At 43.0% G+C, this 23,594-nt stretch overlaps 3 protein-coding genes across 3 annotated transcripts in view; 1 reads left to right on the forward strand and 2 right to left on the reverse strand.

Moving 5' to 3' along the window:
• Positions 1–401: 401 nt before the first annotated feature.
• LOC124134630 (chloride channel CLIC-like protein 1) lies at positions 402–13,095 on the reverse strand. The gene is made up of 8 exons (XM_046499565.2): positions 12,983–13,095; positions 11,404–11,571; positions 10,453–10,674; positions 9,856–10,083; positions 7,006–7,146; positions 6,555–6,749; positions 4,931–5,200; positions 402–3,888 (listed from the first exon to the last, which is right to left on the reverse strand). The coding sequence occupies exons 2-8, from the start codon at positions 11,557–11,559 to the stop codon at positions 3,481–3,483; spliced, it is 1,620 nt and encodes a 539-aa protein (XP_046355521.2). The 5' UTR covers positions 11,560–11,571; positions 12,983–13,095; the 3' UTR covers positions 402–3,480.
• Positions 13,096–13,548: 453 nt separating this feature from the next.
• Positions 13,549–16,022, forward strand: LOC125381996 (mucin-2-like). Its single transcript, XM_048399408.1, has 2 exons — positions 13,549–13,563; positions 14,628–16,022. The coding sequence occupies exons 1-2, from the start codon at positions 13,549–13,551 to the stop codon at positions 16,020–16,022; spliced, it is 1,410 nt and encodes a 469-aa protein (XP_048255365.1).
• A 4,878-nt stretch (positions 16,023–20,900) lies between these two features.
• Positions 20,901–23,594, reverse strand: part of LOC124134633 — a 29,717-nt gene continuing 27,023 nt past the window's right edge. The window contains exon 17 of the mRNA XM_046499568.2: positions 20,901–22,707. Coding sequence (XP_046355524.2) covers positions 21,883–22,707 — 825 coding nt within the window. The 3' untranslated portion in view covers positions 20,901–21,882. The remainder of the gene's footprint in view (positions 22,708–23,594) is intronic.

Raw genomic sequence — 23,594 nt, forward strand, 5'->3', positions numbered from 1 at the left:
TCGATGACATGCATCAACCAAGTCAGCGAGCCTGACCACCCGATCCCGTTAGTCGCCTCTTACAAGCATAGTCGCCTCCTAAACCTAATAATAGTATGCATTTCCTTCCAAACCCAGTTTATTTCAATTTCAATTATAAAATGGTTGTCAGGATATGGTATATATATATATCATACTGTATCATATACCAGTCCTTTGTGCAAAGTATATCATATTATTTTAGTCTATGGACTTGATCATCGAGCCTCCAACTAACATCATCAGATAACATTAGTAAATTTTAAAATGTGATATTGATGGCATGGTTGTGAGAGGTTTTGCATAATTTTCCATACGCGTCTATATGACTGAAGACCTGAAGAGATTTACCAAACAAAGTATTACACTCAAATAAGACAGGGTATATTGAACATATTTTATTTTGAAAATATAACACAATGTTATTTTGTTCAGAGTCAAGTTCCACAAATCAATCTGAGCTAAGATCGACGTCCGTCAGTTTTAAGGTTATCCTTGACCAATCCGAGATCGCTCTGCCTTTTCCCCAGACCCCTCAAGGCTATTTGGCCGGACCGTTTCAAAGCGTGGAGCTGGGGAAAGGGCTGGCTCAACCTCAGGTTTTAAGATCGATCTTAGCTTATGATGGCTTTATGAAACGGGACCAACGACTGCTGAAAAAAACGCATCCTTGGATTATAGCGTATTGGCAGTAAAAATGTTATAAGGCACGTAACATGTCTGTTTTTGTGGTGGAAATATTTCTCTCACAAAAAGAAGAAAAAACTCATATTGTTTTCAATTTTAGCAAAAATGGATTCCTTATTAAACATTAAGTGAGTGAGTATGGTTTTACTACGACTACCGACCGCCCCCCTTATTTAACAGTAATAAGAAAATAAATTGTACCTGTTGAGTCTATAAATAAGTAAACTTGCCGCTGGAAAATCATTTCCTTGATCACAATGTTGATAACAGTTGCTGTATGCCTTGGAGTATCTCCTCACGCATAAAGAACTGCCTCCTCTGGTGATTCTGGTTAACCACGTCCATTTTCTTCCATAGGAAGCACACAGAGTTCATGGACACGTTCGCAGTTGTATGGACCTTTAGGAAGATATTCAAGTGTCCAATAGTATCTTGGGTGATATTGGGTATATTGCTATATCTTGATCTTCAAAACAAACTGCATCTCTTCTGTACGCTCTTGAGGGTCCATAGACTGATTACAATCCCATTAAGATTTGCAAGGCACATCAAAATTTCTGAATTTGACAATCCAAGTCTAAAGTAAAATCGAAATGTATCTTCCATGGCGCCTTGTTGAAGAATAAGTTGTCAAAGAGGTTTAAGAGACTTTATACGGTATTTTATCTTCCACGGAGATGATAGTATCATATCAGCCCAATAGGCTATATCTGTCTCATTGCAGTCTATGCCAGGTAATGACATTGCAACTGTGTAAATATTAATTGTATCATCCACACAAAACGTTTGTTAATCGCCTTACCAAACTTCCAGTATATCAAAGAGCATCTAATGATGATTTTGTTTATTGAACTCAACATGTCTTCAGAATTGAATTGCATATGTAAATCAAACTTAACATGTTTTTTAAGATGGACTATGCATATACCAAGTTTGGTCAAAATACATTAAATTTTGGTGGGTGTTTGGAAACCAATAATGTACACTTGTACACTGAGCCAGGACACTGAAGATCTGCTGGAAACTCTTCATATTTTTTTAATATTTTGGTTGTGTTGAAGAGTTCCAGAAGGTCACAAGATATGTGTGTTGTCGCCAACTACCAGTAGTATACTCATAGTAAGTGTGTATGTATATTTATATGCTATATATAAGCTATGTGTGTTGTCGCCAACTACCGGTAGCATATTCATAGTACGTGTATGTATGTATGTATGTATGTATGTATGTATGTATGTATGTATGTATGTATGTATGTATGTATGTATGTATGTATGTATGTATGTATGTATGTATGTATGTATGTATGTATGTATAAGCATTTCTACAGCATATATACAGCAATTGGACGGGACCAAAACATAATTTCGTTATATCCATCAGTTCATTATAAGCATGTTCATTATAAACGTAGTTTACTGTATAGCACCAGCAAAAGTAACATATGTTACAACACAACTTTTTTCTTCACTGATATCTGCCTGTTCATACATATAAATATAACCAAATCTTGACAGCATTTTGTACCATATACCCTATGACACTGTGATAGTCCATGATATGGTTGATGCATAGACTGGAGCTGTGTTTATCACAGACAGATTGGAAGACAATCAAAGTAATGTCAACTGCACTTTTGTTTAAAAGTTGGAGTCAAAAGTTTACATCCATAACAAAAGGTCAGTTTTGTGACTGAACCAGCATTAATTACATTGACACAACTGAATATTTACACACTAGAAGCATCATTGCTGCCTCTTCCCACTGTACAGTTGACTAAAGCAATGAGTCACAACATGTCCTGTCCAGTAATTCCATAACCAGGGCAAACTAAATATCCACATTCTTAAGGTTTTTTTAGTGTTACTTTTCTTGACTCACAGATCTGATGCCTCGGTATTGCACATTGTGAAATTCTATCAAAGTCTTTGTTTTGCTTTTAATTCTCTCTTTTTCTGAAGTAATTTCTTCTTTCTTTAACCAAACCAGCAATGCTCAAAGTAATCACTGAAGTTTTTTTGTTTGTTTTTTAAAAATGAGTGAATATGTTGTTTGACACTCAGCAATATGCCAGCAGTATCAGTTTGTAGCTTAGTCTAAACCACCGACTGAAACCATTAGCAATGATCCAATCTGTCAAAGCACAATGACCAGGCCTGAACACCCTTCCATTTTCCGAACTTTTTTTAGCCCCGCATTCAGCACTATTACAGCTATACGATAGTGGCCTGTTAATATTTGAGTCTGGGCCAGACATTCCAGTGATTCACATGATGAGCACAAACCCATGCAATTCGGATAGATGACATGCATGCAATCAGCCAAGTCACCGAGCCTGACCATCTGATGTGTTTAGTCTCACAACAAGCATAGGTTACTGGGGACCAGTTCCACATAGGAATCCCCACAAGGCAGTTCTACTTTATAATTGTTTTCTTGGTTAAAACAAAAGTGCCAGTACCAAAAACGGTATTACCACTTGTGTTTTAAGAAAATTATTTTAAATGTGCTCACTCATAGGGAGAAAATATTCAAATAATTGATGATGTAGTCCTTTCAGATGAGATTTGACTCCTCTCAATGAGCCCATTCTTGGACTGACTGATGGTGCAGCTGTTTTCTAGTTCAAGCTCCATCTATTCAAGTTCACGCCTGATATCTGTATTTCCATTCATTGATAGGAGACAGCTTCCCGAGTTCATTTAATTGACTGTCAGATCAATTCAGTCTTTAGTACTTGTACAATGTACAATGTCATTAATGATGCTTTGATCATTAATTATCCCTTGGACCAATGGTGTCAATATTGATTTCTTCAAATGATTCTGTATCTGAAGGCTTCAGTTTTGAATCAACATCGTCTTTCATCTCAGAGTCTCCAGTTTGATTAAAATGTTCCATAGGTTCAGGCCCACCAGCCACACGAGACGCTTGATCTTCTTGACACTCTACTCCTGTCCGACCTGGCTTCCTATCACCACCAGCAATCATTGGGTACGAGTGACTTGCCCTCACCTCTGTCCCCTGTTTGTCAGGGGGCACCTGCAACATTTTCCTTACACTGGGCAAAGACAGAATGTGCTCCTGATTGGCTAACTGCTGCTCCAGGGCTTGGTGGTCTTTATTCAAAACATCCATGATCTGCTTCAAGTTACTGTTGTTGGCCTCTTTCAGTGCTTTCAGCTGAAATGGAAACACTTATATGCATTAACAAATGTCCATCTGGTTGGTTTGTTTGTTTGTTGTTTAACGCCGCACTCAGCAATATTCCAGCTATATGACGGCCGTCTGTAAATAATCAAGTCTGTACCAGGCAATCAAGTGATTGATATAATGAGCATCGATCCACGCAATTGGGATCAATGATATGCCTCAACCAAGTCAGCGAGTCTGACCACCTGATCCCGTTAGCCGCCTCTTACGACACTGCAAGTGTCCCTACTGTCAAAATCCTTTTACTCTCTATTTTCTACATTGTCTATGAAGGCAATAATACATGCACTCAAACATGCCAACCTTTAGGTGAGTGAGCGTGTATGGTTTTACCCCGCTTTTAGCAATATTCCAGCAATATCACAGTAGGGGAGCCCAAAAACCAGTTTCAAACATTGTACCAAAGTGGGTATCAAACCCAGGTTTTTGACGTGACGAGCAAACACATCAACCACTAGCCTTCCCCACCAACCTGCCACCCTTTGGAACTACATGAATATTCATACCTTCCAAACAAAAGATTCTTATACACAGAAATAGGCTGAACAACAAAACTGATAACAGCAACCTGAAGTTCAAAATGGATCTCTTTCACTATGAACCACATTTGAGTTTGTGAGCAGGGTTCAACACCTTTATGAATGGCAGTTCAGTTATATTTATATTTCATGGACATTGCATATACATCTCCATACAACTGTCACTAGGATACAGGCTGAAATGGCAGAGCAATGGCCACAAAATGACATATTCAACATGGCTGCCTTGTTGTTAAATTGGATTGGAAGTGTGGGCAGTTTTTGGTATCATCACAGGTTGGATCGTTCATGCAAAGGCCCCATAGGCCTTGTAGTTTTATATAAAGAGATGTCAATGAAAGTAAAGGTTATTGATGGAAGGAAGTCTGATAACACACGTGCCATTAGGTAGCTTGACTTGTAGTAAGGTTTGCTATAATGTGTCTCCATATACTGAGAGAGTAGCAGTGGGATGGAGCTGGATGAAGACATACCTCTTTCCCTTGTTCCTGTAAGGCCAAGTGAACACTAGAGTTATCCTCCCTTTGTCCTGGCTCAATGGAAAGAAGCCAAAATGGCAGCCTGACTCTGTAGCCAAAATACATGAACAGGAAGAGGAAGAAGAAGATGGCCACTCCACCTAAAGCCACCGGCCAAAGCTGAACTGGAAGACCTTTCAGTAAACTTGTCAAGAATTCTCGCAATGCCTCACCAATGTCTTGCAATGGGCTGACAAAGAAACGGATAAATGTTCTTGACAGTGCCTGTAAACGAAAAGGGATATATTCATTTGCCATAAATGCTGGATCTATTGAGTATTAGACTATCCATTCATATAGCTTCCTACAAACATTAATTAAGAGATTAAAATGTTGAATATAATATGACTCTTCCAGTCTACCACCTATATTCATCATTGAGGACTACACTCAAGCATGGGACAATCTGGTCTACCAATTGCAAACATTGACGGCTACCCCCTAGCCTGGGGCAATCTGGTCTACCACCTACACACATCATTGAGGGCTACCCTCTAGCATGGGGAAAACTGGTCTACCACCTACACACATCATTGAGGGCTACCCTCTAGCAGGGGCAATCTGGTCTACCACCTACACATTGAGGGCTACCCTCTAGCAGGGGCAATCTGGTCTACCACCTACACATTGAGGGCTACCCTCTAGCAGGGGCAATCTGGTCTACCACCTACACATTGAGGGCTACCCTCGAGCAGGGGGCAATCTGGTCTACCACCTACACACATCATTGAGGGCTACCCTCTAGCAGGGGGCAATCTGGTCTACCACCTACACATTGAGGGCTACCCTCTAGCATGGGGAAAACTGGTCTACCACCTACACACATCATTGAGGGCTACCCTCTAGTATGGGGCAATCTGGTCTACCACCTACACATTGAGGGCTACCCTCTAGCATGGGGAAAACTGGTCTACCACCTACACACATCATTGAGGGCTACCCTCTAGCAGGGGGCAATCTAGTCTACCACCTACACATTGAGGGCTACCCTCTAGCAGGGGGCAATCTGGTCTACCACCTACATACATCATTGAGGGCTACCCTCTAGCAGGGGGCAATCTAGTCTACCACCTACACATTGAGGGCTACCCTCTAGCAGGGGGCAATCTGGTCTACCACCTACACACATCATTGAGGGCTACCCTCTAGCAGGGGGCAATCTAGTCTACCACCTACACATTGAGGGCTACCCTCTAGCAGGGGGCAATCTGGTCTACCACCTACACACATCATTGAGGGCTACCCTCTAGCAGGGGGCAATCTAGTCTACCACCTACACATTGAGGGCTACCCTCTAGCAGGGGGCAATCTGGTCTACCACCTACACACATCATTGAGGGCTACCCTCTAGCATGGGGAAAACTGGTCTACCACCTACATACATCATTGAGGGCTACCCTCTAGCAGGGGCAATCTGGTCTACCACCTTCACATTGAGGGCTACCCTCTAGCAGGGGCAATCTGGTCTACCACCTACACATTGAGGGCTACCCTCGAGCAGGGGGCATTCTGGTCTACCACCTACACACATTGAGACCTACCCTCTAGCATGGGGCAACACTGTACATTACATACGTACCTGAGTGGGGGCAACTCTCCAGAATGGGGCAATCAGGAGATGCTCATAGTGCTTCAAACAATCGTCCTTCTCAAATGTAAAACTTGAAGAGAGTGTTCTCATAACTGTGGACATTAAGCCCTCATTCTTCTCTCGCTTACGACATCCCTCTGGCATTTCATTCATGATTGCCATGTGTTGCTTTGCCTCTTCTATCTGAAACACACGTAATTTAACTATAGTGTTGGTCATGACAAGCAAGACAGACAGTCACCATTTTTTCACTCATCCACAATACACATGTATTTCAGTCCATCTTTTGTAATTCTGGTGATACGTTTCATTTCCTGACCAGAGTACCAAGACACATATTATTTCGTGGCCTTCTGTACCGTTGCCCCCGTTGTGATCAGCCAATAAATTTGTTAAGAAAATGTTTATGAATTGTTTTCAACATTCCTCAGTAACTCACCTTGTAAAGTTCAACCCACTGCCAGACTGTACTCAAGACAAACAAAACAAACAGAAGTTTCACAGACAGCTTCTTCCATGAAAAGTGTAGACGAGCAGCGACCAGCATTGTCGTGACCAAGGCAGCTGCCAGAAGAGCAAACTGTAACATACATGCACACTGCCTGTATCATAGTATGCAATAATTAGAGGTTACTATATGGCCGTATTCACATCGGCTGATATAGGGGTCTCAGGTTTATATGGGGTATGATATGAAAACTGCCAACTTATAACCTTTTTATCGTATACCATAACAAGTTGTAAAATGTATCCATTCATAAAACATCTCTAAATTCTGTGTATGTTCATAAAACATGTTCACCTTGTTTGGAAGACATTGTCAGGGAAAGCTAGCTGAGCAGACGATGCACCAAGGGACATAACTTACCACCCGGGCTGATATTGATCGTCCCTTCAAAATGCATTGACTGGCAATGTCAGTCCGGCAGGGGGTGTAATACAGGTCTGGTTTCTACACCCCCATCATGTCATTGATGAGCATATCTATATAGTAACACATGGCATATGATGCTCATCTAATTACTCACCAGCAGGAAATCCTCAGAATAATGTTCTTGTTTTTTGTTGAACTGTTAGTGAGGATGGATTTACATACAGTGTTCCCTCGTTATTGCGCCCTTCAATATAGCGCTAACTCGGTTATAGAGCGCGGTAAAGCATGGCTCCCAAATTTACAATAAACATTTTCAATAAACTCAAGTTTTCCAATTACACAATGTTTTTCCCCATCTCAGAAAACATTATCAGCTAATCACCGCGATCACGTAACACCGGAAATACCTGTCAACAAATCCGAACTGAAGTACGCAATTTAATCCTATTATAATAATATCTGGTAAAAAAAAAAAATTCATTGCTTATCTGGACTAATGTTTGCAATATATTTTAATTATATTCAAAATATCATTCAATAATTATAATAATGTTTACAATAATTTCAGCAAAATCGTATGCGAAGTGATCGGTAGATCCCACAATTCACCGTTATCAACTTATTAACAGCAACCCGCGGTCAGATTACCGCTATTCTATCGCCTTCTATCCATGGTGATAAGTGAATGCCTCAACCACAACCCTACCAACCCCTTCTATTCATGGTGACAAGTGAATGCCTCAACCACAACCCTACCAACCCCTTCTATTCATGGTGACAAGTGAATGCCTCAACCACTAGCCTACCAACCCCTTCTATCCATTGTGACAAGTGAATGCCTCAACCACAACCCTACCAACCCCTTCTATCCATTGTGACAAGTGAATGCCTCAACCACAACCCTACCAACCCCTTCTATTCATGGTGACAAGTGAATGCCTCAACCACAACCCTACCAACCCCTTCTATTCGTGGTGACAAGTGAATGCCTCAACCACTACCCTACCAACCCCTTATATCCATGGTGACAAGTGGATGCCTCAACCACTAGCCTACCAACCCCTTCTATCCATGGTGACAAGTGAATGCCTCAACCACAACCCTACCAACGCCTTCTATCCATGGTGACAAGTGAATGCCCCAACCACTAGCCTACCAACCCCTTCTATCCATGGTGACAAGTGAATGCCTCAACCACAAGCTTACCAACGCCTTCTATCCATGGTGACAAGTGAATGCCTCTACCACAAGCCTACCAATGCCTTCTATCCATGGTGATAAGTGAATGATACAACCACAAGCCTACCATGCCTACCAACCCCTTCTATCCATGGTGACGAGTGAATGCCTCAACCAAAACCCTACCAACGCCTTCTATCCATGGTGACAAGTGAATGCCTCAACCACTAGCCTACCAACCCCTTCTATCCATGGTGACAAGTGAATGCCTCAACCACAAGCTTACCAACGCCTTCTATCCATGGTGATAAGTGAATGATACAACCACAAGCCTACCATGCCTACCAACCTCTCCTATCCATGTGATAAGTGAATGCCTCAACCACATGCCTACCAACCCCTTCTATCCATGTGATAAGTGAATGCCTCAACCACAAGCCTACCAACGCCTTCTATCCATGGTGACAAGTAAATGCAACAACCACTAGCCTACCCCTTCTTTCCATTCGGACATTAGTATTTGTAACCATTACGTCATGCAATGAAATCAAAGTAAAGACCTTTGATGTGTATGAAGTGAATGGTGTTCTGAACATGCTGAAGATACTGTTAACATGAGGAAACAAGATTTTCACTTTATCAATACTGACCTTGACTTTAAGATCCAAAGCACAAATTCCAGCATTAATTTCATTAAAGTTCATTAACAATACAAAAGACAATTCAATCTACAATTCGTTTTTCATGTCTTATTTTATGTGACAGCAAATAGCATTTATAACTTACGTTGACACAGGAACATTCAACGACTGGCAAATCATAACACCCTTAATGGGGAAATGGGGTTTATCATCATATTAAAGATTATTTCACTTAAATAGCGATGTGAATGCATGTATGAATGTAGCTGTTTGTACAAGTCCTGATTTATGTCCGCCATAAAGTGCTAGCCCACTGAAATATACCACAGTTTAAACATTTTTGTTGCATGGCTACCAGACTCAGGCAAATCATTTTGACCCCGCAAATACCAAACATCAGGCAGGGTAACAATAAGATTGAGTGCCGCTTTTTAGCAATATTCCAGCAATATCACGGCAGGGAACATTGTACCAATTTTGGTGTGACAAGCAAACGCTTTAACGATTTGGCTACCCAACCGCCCCAGTAACAATAAGAACCATCTATTAACACATTATAATGCTACTGTATTTGTCAACTTGATAACCAACTGACCATAACAAACTTCTCAACTTGCATCCCAATGACATTCTCAATCCACAATCTGCGTATGGATGGATCATCGTCTGAGACCTCAAACACATGCTTCACCATTGAGCTGAGTATCTCGTGGACTCGGTGAAAGCTCTGTTCCGAGGATGAAGAGGTGTACTGTTCCAGGTATTCTATCTCAGGTGCTGTGATCTTCACTCGGATATTCAGGTCCTCCACACCAAAGGCAACCTTATAACAGGACAGGAGCACATTCATTTTAAAGTTAAAGTAGTCTAGATGCTTGTGAAATGACACATAAAAAATAGCACAGTGTGTTGGTGGCTTTTTCTCAATACACAGGAATGGGCATTACTGGATGAAGTACAAAAATCATACATATCTATTCTAAATTATTCATCCTAATCTGGCATCGAATTTTGGTAAAATTACGTCAATGAAGTTTTTCTCATGTTTATAATGTACTTTCTGACTTGATTTTGCAACACTTCCATGAATCATTGTTAACATTGCCTGTCATGCTCAAAACGTATGACAACTGGGGAACAGTTAAAAAACAATCTCCCTCCCCCCATCCCACTCAAATACACTACATTTTACCTTTCCCTTGATGTGAAACAGCAGTGACTTGACATACTGCCTAAACAATGCTGGACAGGGAGAAGCTGCCTGGGCGCAGGTGCCAGGACTATCTCCCTTTGATAGCTCATCCTGCTCCACTGTCTTGGATGCTTCTGACTCCGTCTTTTGGGTGACTGATTCATCTTTCTTTGGAATCTGTCTTTGAACTTGATCGGGGTTTTTCGGCTTCGGTTTATCACCCTTTATGTAAACAGGGCAGTATTATATTAAATGTCATTAAAGATGAGAAATGATAAAATCACAGAAATAGGATGGGTTGTCATTAAACACTAAAACATGTCACAATTTAGAAGTAGATCAGAAAAGCATATTTCTTTCCCAGTGTGGAACGCCACTGGTGATTACGAGCAAAATAGATCTCAAACTTCGCTCCTTATGCTTGCTCAACGACTACCAACCTGCTAAAACTAAAATCAAGTTATTGGGGGTGAACTGGCTGATTGCCTGTAATTGTCATCCACTCAAGGACTAATAACTCACTGTCAAAACTTTATCCACAACAAGTTCAACTCTTACCAGGGTCAGAAATTAATTTGATTTTCGTTAGTCCACAAAAATGATTTGCTACTGAGTTGCCATCTACCTTATGGTAAAAATTGTAGTCCACAAGGAAATGTCACTAGTCCTGATTCTTACTGATCTCAGTCTAGGAGACTTATGTTAGTGTCGAACCCTGCCTACAACATGCTTTAAGTACTTGAAACCTATTATCAAAATGAATCCCCATGGCAACATGAAAAACATTGTTGTTTCATCTTAATACATAAAAGTTGATCATCACAAAATAGATGTCATTTATGACACTTCCCAAGGACACATCAAGTAGTTTGTTGAGAACATTACACACATATAATAAATACTGAAACTATAAAATAACTGATCATCACTGCAAATCAAACTTCAGCTTACCTCTTGCTTCTCCTTCATCGTCATAGTGTCAAGGTTGAAGTTCTCCATGTCATATGGATCGATCCAGTCGTCTGTATCCTGCCTGACCTCAGTGTGGCAATGCTGTACAACTGTAGACAACAGGACCACTACTATGTACCACATTGTGATTGACATGCTTCTGTTAGGCTGGAATAAAAGACAAAGAGAGTAACATAGCAATAGAAAAAATCATTTCTGCTTCACTGAAAGTTTAATAAGATTGAAAGTTACAAAGCCATAATTATGCAGTCTGCAATTTTAGCATTATGAAGGCCCAAGTCTAGTTGAATTTATTAAGTGTCCATGGTTCTGGTAAACTCAGCTACTATCTGTCCAAATGTTAAGACTAAAAGCCATTGAAAATGTAAAGAGACAAGTACAGGCAAATAAACTCAAAGGTTTATGATAAGTTGCAAAGGCCATTTCTTTCACTTTAGAGTTTACAGATTTTACTCACCTATTAGCTTGGATAGATCGAAACAATATTCTTGCTGTCAAATGCAACTAGCCTACACACTTTCTGCTGATTGACAGCTGAGTTTGTGCACAGAACCTTTGTTGATGAGTACTAGGGCTGGGACGGGTAATTCGGGTACCCAGGCCGGGTGGGTACTGAGTAGGACCCGGGTACACACAGGACTACCTGGACCCGTGGTTAGTCACATAATATATTGTTTAATGGCAAAAATTATCAAGAACTCTATGGTTACAGGACAAGTCACTAATGCTCGCATTTCTTTCTGACTATGCACCCATTCCTTCTGATTTTTCATATGGTTGAATAAAGATATAACTTAATTCAACTTCAGTGTATGAATGACCAGATGGTTTAATACATGTATCTAAATACGTTTTGCCTGGTCTATCCTAAAAATGTTCCCAATCAGACATTTTGAGACATCTCCTGAGACCTATAGTGGGTACCCGGGTAGGGTCGGGTAATAGTGGGGTGGGTACCCAGGTAGTAAATTTGGACTCGTCCCAGCCCTAATGAGTACATCTGTGGTTGATGCAATCCCCATAAAGTTTGCATCGTAATGATAGGAACCTGGCACATTTTCAGTGGAACAGACACCGTAAATCAAGGAGACCATTATAAATGGTTACATGCTGTGTTCTTACAATTATGACGCAAACTTTATGGGGATTGTGTCTTTGTTTGTAATTTGGGTAGCTATTTCTATTTAAAGTCTATACATATTCCATAGTTTGTAAGCTTTCTGGTGGTTTCCTGAGTAACATAGGCCTGATACCACACTTAGACACAGTACTCCAAGCCGACTAGTCGTTGTTTCAGGCCTAAGTGTCAATCGCCAAGCAGTGGGAAAAAAGCACCATCTTTTGGTAAGCACTGAGGGAATCCAACCACTGACCTCTCTTTTACAGGGCAGACGCTCTATCGATTAGGCTAGACCAAGGAGACTGTCTGTGAGCCGTTTCTGAAATATTCTAGACCTAATGCAGGTTTAGGACCATTTCCCTTACGTTCATCAGAAACTAAATGAGCTACAGCCCAACTTCAACAAACATTCAAAGCAATATTCATAGAAATACCTACTGAATTCCATATATGAAATCGAATGTGAAACTGACAGCTATTTTCAAACAATCCGTGCAATGTTCGACTGCAGCGTATAATCAAGGGAGACAACTCATTGCAAATGTGCTCCCTACAGCGCCGCTGCTTGGAGTTTGCAGTCGGGACTGCGTGCGTGAGTTTGTATGGATTTACGCCGCTTTTAGCAATATTCTAGCAACATCACGACGGGCAACACCAGGAATGGATTTGAAAGGCTGGAAAGAGACATTGTATCCATGTGGTGAATTGTATACGGGCGTGGCGAGATACTAACTAAATAACCACCAGACTACCCCATCGCCCAAGTGAGAGGTGAGATGGGGTGAATTTGTGTTTAGTTTAACGTCGTGTCGCGTAGATTAGATTAACGCACATAAATGTATGTTTTCTTTGTTTCTTTGTTGTTTAACGCCGCACTCAGCAATATTTGTGTGGACACAGAACATACATATTGAATTTGAGTTGCAGACCAAACTCAGTAATATCGGGAACTATATATATATATATGTTCTCCATGCCTGGGTCTAGACGATGTAATAAAAGTAATGGCAAGCGTCAAAGTGAGGCATGATATGTGTAATTATGGTAATCATCAACTGCAAGATTGATCTACATCATAATTTTTTATTTAGGATTCAAACGAAGTTTTGAATTATTTGAGTCAGATGAGCTAGGACTGGCAGAGCCCTGCCTCCTTCAAAGACCACACCGCCCAATTAAGTCAGAGCCCTGCCTCCTTCACAGACCACACCGCCCAATTGAGGCAGAGCCCTGCATCCTTCACAGACCACACCGCCCAATTAAGTCAGAGCCCTGCCTCCTTCACAGACCACACCGCCCAATATAGCCAGAGACCTGCCTCCTTCACAGACCACACCGCCCAATATAGCCAGAGACCTGCCTCCTTCACAGACCACACCGCCCAATTTAGTCAGAGCCCTGCCTCCTTCAAAGACCACACCGCCCAATTTAGTCAGAGCCCTGCCTTCTTCACAGACCACACCGCCCAATTTAGTCAGAGCCCTGCCTTCTTCACAGACCACATCGCCCAATTTAGTCAGAGCCCTGCCTTCTTCACAGACCACATTGCCCAATTTAGTCAGAGCCCTGTCTCCTTCACAGACCACATCGCTCAATATAGCCAGAGCCTTGCTTCCTTCACAGACCACACCGCTCAATATAGCCAGAGCCTTGCTTCCTTCCAGACCACACCGCCCAATATAGCCAGAGCCTTGCTTCCTTCACAGACCACACCGCCCAATTAAGTCAGAGCCCTGCCTCCTTCACAGACCACACCGCCCAATATAGCCAGAGACCTGCCTTCTCACAGACCACACCGCCCAATTTAGTCAGAGACCTGCTTCCTTCACAGACCACACCGCCCAATTTAGTCAGAGACCTGCTTCCTTCACAGACCACACCGCCCAATTTAGTCAGAGACCTGCTTCCTTCACAGACCACACCACCCAATTTAGTCAGAGACCTGCCTCCTTCACAGACCACACCGCCCAATTTAGTAAGAGCCTTGCTTCCTTCACAGACCACATCGCCCAATATAGCCAGAGCCTTGCTTCCTTCACAGACCACACCGCCCAATTAAGTCAGAGCCCTGCCTCTTTCACAGACCACACCGCCCAATTTAGTCAGAGACCTGCTTCCTTCACAGACCACACCGCCCAATTTAGTCAGAGACCTGCTTCCTTCAAAGACCACACCGCCCAATTTAGTCAGAGCCCTGCCTCCTTCAAAGACCACACCGACCAATTTAGTCAGAGCCCTGCTTCCTTCAAAGACCACACCGCCCAATTTAGTCAGAGCCCTGCCTCCTTCACAGACCACACCGCCCAATTTAGTCAAAGCCCTGCCTCCTTCAAAGACCACACCGCCCAATTTAGTCAGAGCCCTGCCTTCTTCACAGACCACATTGCCCAATTTAGTAAGAGCCTTGCTTCCTTCACAGACCACATCGCCCAATATAGCCAGAGCCTTGCTTCCTTCACAGACCACATCGCCCAATTTACCAGAGCCCTGCTTCCTTCACAGACCACATCGCCCAATTTACCAGAGCCCTGCTTCCTTCACAGACCACATCGCCCAATTTACCAGAGCCCTGCTTCCTTCGCAGACCACATCGCCCAATTTACCAGAGCCCTGCTTCCTTCACAGACCACATCGCCCAATTAAGTCAGAGCCCTGCCTCCTTCACAGACCACATCGCCCAATTAAGTCAGAGCCCTGTCTCCTTCACAGACCACATCGCCAAATTTACCAGAGCCCTGCTTCCTTCACAGACCACATCGCCCAATTAAGTCAGAGCCCTGCCTCCTTCACAGACCACACCACCCAATTAAGTCAGAGCCCTGCCTCCTTCACTGACCACATCGCCCAATATAGCCAGAGACCTGCCTCCTTCACAGACCACATCGCCCAATATAGCCAGAGACCTGCCTTCTTCACTGACTACATCGCCCAATATAGCCAGAGACCTGCCTTCTTCACAGAGCACATCGCCCAATATAGCCAGAGCCCTGCCTCCTTCACAGACCACATCGCCCAGTTTACCAGAGCCCTGCCTCCTTCACAGACCACATCGCCCAATATAGCCAGAGACCTGCCTCCTTCACAGGCCACATCGCCCAATATAGCCAGAGACCTGCCTCCTTCACAGACCGCATCGCCCAATATAGCCAGAGACCTGCCTCCTTCACAGACCACATTGCCCAATATAGCCAGAGACCTGCCTCCTTCACAGACCACATCGCCCAATACAGCCAGAGCCCTGCCTTCTTCACAGACCACATCGCCCAATATAGCCAGAGACCTGCCTTCTTCACAGACCACACCGCCCAATATAGCCAGAGACCTGCCTTCTTCACAGACCACATCGCCCAATATAGCCAGAGCCCTGCCTCCTTCACAGACCACATCGCCCAATATAGCCAGAGCCCTGCCTCCTTCACAGACCACATCGCCCAATATAGCCAGAGACCTGCTTCCTTCACAACACCGCCCAATATAGCCAGAGACCTGCTTCCTTCACAACACCGCCCAATATAGCCAGAGCCCTGCCTCCTTCACAGACCACATCGTCCAATATAGCCAGAGCCCTGCTTCCTTCACAACACCGCCCAATATAGCCAGAGCCCTGCCTCCTTCACAGACCACATCGCCCACTATAGCCAGAGCCCTGCCTCCTTCACAGACCACATCGCCCAATATAGCCAGAGACCTGCTTCCTTCACAACACCGCCCAATATAGCCAGAGACCTGCTTCCTTCACAACACCGCCCAATATAGCCAGAGCCCTGCTTCCTTCACAGACCACATCGTCCAATATAGCCAGAGCCCTGCTTCCTTCACAACACCGCCCAATATAGCCAGAGCCCTGCCTCCTTCACAGACCACATCGCCCAATATAGCCAGAGACCTGCCTCCTTCACAGACCACATCGCCCAATATAGCCAGAGACCTGCCTTCTTCACAGACCACATCGCCCAATACAGCCAGAGCCCTGCTTCCTTCACGGAAACACCGCCCAATTTACCAGAGCCCTGCTTCCTTCACGACCACACCACCCAAACTGCTGATGTTTTAATTAAGGGCCTGGCTCATTCACAGACCACATCGTCCAATACAACCAGAGCCCTGCTTCCTTCACGACAACACCGCCCAATTTACCAGAGCCCTGCTTCCTTCACGACCACACCACCCAAACTGCTGATGTTTTAATTAAGGGCCATTGTGGCATATGTTCCAGCGCTTTTTTTTCAGGTGAACAATTGACTTACCTTTGCATGTGTTTGTGACGGGTGCCACTGATGAGGCAGGATACGCTCACCTTTTCACGAGCACATGGTATCGTCACTATTTGCTAGTGATTCATATACACATAGTAAACACATTGCACTTCTTTCAAATGACATATTTATTGTTATAACATGAAAAGATTGAATCTTGTTTCTACCTTTTAAACTTTCATTCAGATGTTACAAGATGTATTTATTTATTTATTTCTAAAAACATGCATATCTGCTTGTTGTATGACTCCGTGACGAGAAGTGACCAGAAATGGAAGTGCACTTTAGACGTTATCTGGTTGTATAACTATAAGCTTAGTAATATTATTACAGGAAGTTGTGATATTATGACGAGTCCAAGTTTGTAATTTGTGAATTGACTATATTCTAGGGAATAAGGAGAGTGATTTCCTTCCTGGGGGTAGATCGTGGGGTGTGCTTTCTTAGGCAGGATCCAATTGGTTGTCCGTGGGATGGGAAGTCTAGGGTCCTTCTTCCTACTGTCCTGCATGTTGGGCGGTTGTTGGACCCTTTTCCCCCGTGACGCTAGATTGTTTCCTCTTGGTACCTTCCTCTTGTTCGTATCCAAGGTGATACTGAAGGTCGTGAGACCTTCACTGTGTGGTGCCTGGAGTTGGCAGCTGTCTACACGGCAGACTAGAACCGTCCCTAGAGAAGCGACCAGTTCTCCAGGCAAGAATTTGGAGAGTGTCCTTGGCATGTCTGCTGCGTTGAACTGAAGAGTGAATGACTAACCCGTGAATTGAATCTGACTGTCCAGTTAATGAGAATTTACTCACCTGTTAATGAGAAACTCAGCTTAATTAGATTAACTCTGTGTCATGAGCGTGTCTACCCGTGAAGATGTGGGTTAGAATAGGTCTTCAGCAACCCATGCTTACTGTAATGGGCGACTATGCTTGTCGTAAGAGGCGACTAACGGGATCGAGTGATCAGGCTCGCTGACTTGGTTGATGCATGTCATCGTATCCAGTTGCGTGGATCGATGGGCATGATATCAATCACTGGATTGTCTGGTTCATACTCGATTATTTACAGACCGCCGTCATATAGCTTGATTGTTGCTGTGTGCGGCGTTAAACAACAAACAAACAAATAAATAAACATCATGAACGTGTCAATAAATAACGGTCATCTTGCCATTATAAATCGCGTTGGCTGAGCGACCGGCAAAGAAAAGGTGCATCGACACGATGCATTCTTCAGAAACGTAAGCAGTCCGTTCTCAATGTCTTTTTCAAGGAAATAATGTTTAATGTGTATTTAATGCCAGCCCAGGTCAATATTTCATGTTCAATGTATGTGAATGCGAATACAAATAAATGATCTTTGCTCTTCGTTTTGTCTTCAGTCTAATTTTTTTGTTCACCGTGTAATCCGTACCTCGCCGTAAACCGGACTTTTTAACCGGTCCCAATCGCGTCCGAGTTAGACAGATTCCGCTGTATTTGCATGATGTAAAAATAAACATACGAGTCCATCGTTTCTAATTAGCTATTGCCGTATTTGAAGGTGGTTTATTATTCTTAACATTTCCACTGCCCCAAACAACTATTTTGGTCTTAGATATGTTAACACCGAGTTTCCATTCCATAGAATCATAGAATACATTATGGACTTCTGGAGAGAGGTAGGGTTACTTACAAATAAAGCTATGCATAGGTACGCACTGTAGACACAGCAGCCAACCGTCATCATTATAACATTGGACATTAAATTCACTGCATTGCTTTTTGACCATGAAAGATTATATATCATTGAGAAAAACTGAGAAGAGTAGAGGTGATAAATTCTGTCCTTGCCTTATTCCAAATTTACTAGGGAATAAATCCGTAATTTTATTATTGAGAAGTACACATGCATAAAAGCTAACATGACTAATATATACAAGTTGAGGTGAAATGGGGTTTAACGTCGCGTTAAAGATTATTGTACTTATATAGCGACGAGCATGCACGTGTGTGTGGCGGCTTGTACTAGTCCGGACTGATGCCGATTTATAGTGCTAGCACACTGAGATACCATGCCGCAGTTTAACATGAATACCCCACTCAGACACAGTATACTGACTCCAAGCCGACCAGTCCTTGTTTTAGCCCCTCAATGCCGAGCGCCAGACAGGGTAACAACAAGTACCATCTTTTAACGTGTTTTGGTATGACACGGCCGGGGGTCGAATCCCGGACCTTCCGCTCTATACCACTAGACCACGGAGGCGGTCGTAGCTACGCGTGACTGAAACACATTATATCTACCCGTGGCTGTAATACATACAAGCTGTATGTGGCGGTAATGCTATGGGGGCGTCCATATCACGTTTCCATAAAACCACAGATGACACAGTCCGTGTATACCGCTGTAGGTCTAGCGATTCCGTGGCGTTTTATTGATTTCTATAAACCGTGTTTAGATTAGGCCACGCCCACTAACGTTGCACACCGGGTTTTACTTGTTTACCTCCATACACGCCACAAATGACGAAGTCATTTATTAAACACAAGAAGAAATGACAAGACACACATTTCTACACTGAGTGTTTTTATTTGCTCTCGAAGAGACCCTTTTACGATATATGCACAGAAATAAACACGTAGACAAATATATTCACTTGCAGTGGACCAGCCACTGTGACAAAAGGAGAATCTGATTGATTATCTTTGGGTTAATGCTGCTTTTCATGATTTCAGTTATATCACAGCGTCAACGTGATGAGGTCAACGCCCGATGTGATGCAGGACTTAGACGTTAACCACGAGCGGAATGATGCTGACAAACCACGAAACATAATCAAAGTGATTCTTGTATTCGAACCAACGAACACAGGATTCTGGCACGCATAAGGGACGCAACCCCTACACAGTGACAAGCGTTGCCTCCTGGATAAACAGATACCCAGGTAAATAATGAAGAGTAAACAAGAACATTAGGAAACAAATATTAATATGCATGCCATCGTAAGATAATGTAAGTACATGTACATGGAGGTCACTTGGTTAACAAGAGAATTGTGACTATATTCAAGTATTATGAGGACAACAATAGATGACACGTCATTATTGCAATTATTTAGAAAAAATGCTATTTAAAACAGAAAGACATGTCCAAATGCTGGGAAAGATTGACATTTGACCAGTATGCCTAATAAGTATTTTGTATGTGCGAGCGACGAAACTCAGAATTATAGTGAGTGAGTGAGTGAGTTGGGTTTCATGCCGCCACAGTATTCCAGTTATATCACGGTGTGCCAGCTTAATGTGGGAGGAAAGCCTGAAGTGATGCAGGTCTCAGACGTTTTCCACTTTGGTGAAACCCACGAGCACGGGTATGGTGCTGACAAATCTAGAAACATAATTGGGGTGAACCGGGATTCGAACCCTTAATAATAGGTTTCTGACGTGCCCAAGGGACGCAACTCTGCACAGCGAATCCCGGCGCCCGATTCGACCCTGATACACATCTCAGAGGCCTTAACATACATTTTGTGGTGTCGACATTGTCAAGGTTTATATCTATGAGATCTGAACAGCCAAGGTTCAAACCATACATCCTATGTGAGAGATCTAAACGCAGTCAAGCTTCATACTACAAGCCACAGCTACGTGATCTGAACATAGTCAAGGTTCATAACGCAAGTCACATCAAGGAGATCTGAATATGGTCAAGGTTCATGCCATAGGTCATATCTAGGAGATATAACGGTCAAGGTTCATACTACAAGTCACATCAAGGAGATCTGAATATGGTCAAGGTTCATGCCATAGGTCATATCTAGGAGATATAACAGTCAAGGTTCATATCACATTTCCTAATTAAGGAGATCTAAACAGTCAAGGTTCATACCACAAGTCATATCTACGATTTTGTTAGTTTGTTGTTTGACGCCGCACTCAGCAATATTCCAGCTATATGACGGCGGTCTGTAAATAATCGAGTCTCGGCCAGACAATCCAGTGATTGATATCATGAGCATCGATGCACGCAATTGGGATACGATCACAAGCATCAACCAAGTCAGCGATCCTGACCACCCAATCCCGTTGGTCGCCTCTTACGACAAGCACAGTCGTCTTTTTACGGCAAGCGTGGGTTGCTGAAGACCTGAAGATCTTCACGGGTCTCATCTACGAGATCTGAACAGTCAAGGTTAATACCACAAGTCATATCAAGAAAATCTGATATGATCTGATCAAGAGATCAAGGTTCATGCCATAGGTCATATCTAGAAGATATAACAGCCAAGGTTCATACTACAAGTCATATCAAGAAGATCTGAACAGTCAAGGTTCATACCACAAGTCATATCAAGAAGATCTGAACAGTCAAAGTTAACACCACAAGTCATATTAAAGAGATCTGAACAGTCAATTTAGGTTCATACCACAAATATCATCTAGGAGATCTGAACACAGTAAAGGTTTATACCACAAGTCACATCAAGGACTTCTGAACAGTCAACGTTCACTCCACAAGTCACATCAAGAAAACCTGAAAGTCAAGGTTCATACCAAAAGTCACATCCAAGAGATCTGAACAGCCAAGGTTCATACCACAAGTAATATCTAGGAGATCTGAACACAGTAAAGGTTCATACCACAAGTCACATCAAGGACATCTGAACAGTCAAGGTTCACTCCACAAGTCACATCAAGTTAACCTGAACAGTCAAGCTTTATACCATAAGTCACATCAAGGAGATCTGAACAGTCAAGGTTCATGCCACAAGTAATATCTAGGAGATCTGAACAGAGTAAAGGTTCATACCACAAGTCATATCTAGCAGATAAAACAGTCAAGGTTCATACCATGAGTCACATCTAGGAGATATGAACAGTCAAGGTTCACTCCACAAGTCACATCAAGTTAACCTGAACAGTCAAGCTTCATACCACAAGTCACATCAAGGAGATCTGAACAGTCAAGGTTCATGCCACAAGTAATATCTAGGAGATCTGAACAGAGTAAAGGTTCATACCACAAGTCATATCTAGCAGATAAAACAGTCAAGGTTCATACCATGAGTCACATCTAGGAGATATGAACAGTCAAGGTTCACTCCACAAGTCACATCAAGTTAACCTGGACATAGTCAAGGCTGTCAGCACGAGTCTCCTGGGCACTACCCGAGGACGCGGACTGAACATATCCTGAGCTGGTGCTGGGGCCAACTACATCAGTACTCGGGACAGACACATCACACCGGACATACTCAAGGTTCTCCCTGGGGTCATCAACGTCCCCAGGACTAATGTAGTCCAAATGAGCAACGCTTTCTTCATCTTCCTTCCTTGTATCATTGTGCACCGCGTTTCCCTCTCTTGCAACTTGGTCTGGGTATGCTACGTAACCGCCATTTTCAGTTACAGCGATGCTTTCGTGTTGGGATTCCGCTCTTGGAGCTTGTCTGTTCTGTTCGTTGCGTGGCATCAAGGATGTCTCACCTGGCTTGCTGGGTGCCCCCAAGACTACATATTCTTCACCTGGTCGATCCAGTAACAGTGTCGCCTTTACGCTGTAACTGATGCTACTCCGGGATGTTGTCGACCGGTGTAAGGTCGAATCATACCCTGATGAAGTGTGTGACTCTGACTCTGACACTCCATCCTTTGTTACGGCCCCAGCTGCTTGTTCTGGAACGCACGGCCTACACGGTTGATTGGTTGACACTCCTAGCTGGCATCCATCACTGGCGTGGCCAGAATCATTGTCGGGTGATCCATGGGCAAAGGTCTGCTCGTGTTGTATACTGCAGAGTTCAAGAAGGATGTCAGTATCGGATTGGTTGTCTGCAGTAGTGGCTATACCATCCTGGTGTTGGGTAAGACTGGTCACGGGCGTCGGGTCAGCGGGGATGTCCTGAAAAGTTGGATTCTCTGAACCAATTCGATTCTGAAATTAATTGGAAGAACAAGATTTACAAATATAATGATTTGAAACTGTTTCCGTAATTGACCAGATATCTTCAGAATACAGCAACAGTGTATCTTTTAGCAAACACATCATTTTCAGTGGTGTTTTTAAAGATGGTTGCGGCAACTGAGGGGGATTAGAGGTTCCATGTCAAGGTCGACTGTGAGGCAACTACAAAATCAGCATGGGTTAAAGTTAAAGTAGTAGGGATTCGCAGATATGTAAGGACCGACTTCGTCTTATAACACAGACATTTTTGAAGACAGGTTTCTGTACATGTATACTTTGCAGATATAATGTACAATTTGATTGAGAAGCAAATGGAAACTATTGGAAAATTTAGGTTAGATAGGCTGGTATATTTTTTTAAACAATAATTTGTTCCATGAAAAAAACCTTGACATTTTTGTTGTTGGATGGACACGCTGGAAGCCTTGAAAGAAAGTGTTGTGAGAAACAAAATGAATACAGATCATGTCTTGAAGCAATGACCGAAAATAAATATATATCTTTTTTTATATTATACAGGAAGTGGAATAATCCACGTGACTATGTTGTTCACACTACCCATCACTGGATAACGTCATCACATCGGGGACCGCCTCCGTGGTCTAGTGGAAGAGCGACCGTCCGGAGAGCGGAAGGTCTGGGGTTCGATCCCCGGCCGTGTCATACCAAAACACGTTAAAAGATGGTACTTGTTGTTACCCTGTCTGGCGCTCGGCATTAAGGGGCTGAAACCAGGACTGGTAGGCTCGGAGTTAGTATACTCTGCCTGAGTGGGATATTCATGTTAAACTGCTGCATGGTATCTCAGTGTGATAGCACTATAAATCGGCATCAGTCCGGACTAGCATCAGTCCGGA

The sequence above is a fragment of the Haliotis rufescens genome, unplaced genomic scaffold, assembly GCF_023055435.1.
Source record: "Haliotis rufescens isolate VD_foot unplaced genomic scaffold, xgHalRufe1.0.p SCAF_2, whole genome shotgun sequence".
Classification (NCBI taxonomy): domain Eukaryota; kingdom Metazoa; phylum Mollusca; class Gastropoda; order Lepetellida; family Haliotidae; genus Haliotis; species Haliotis rufescens.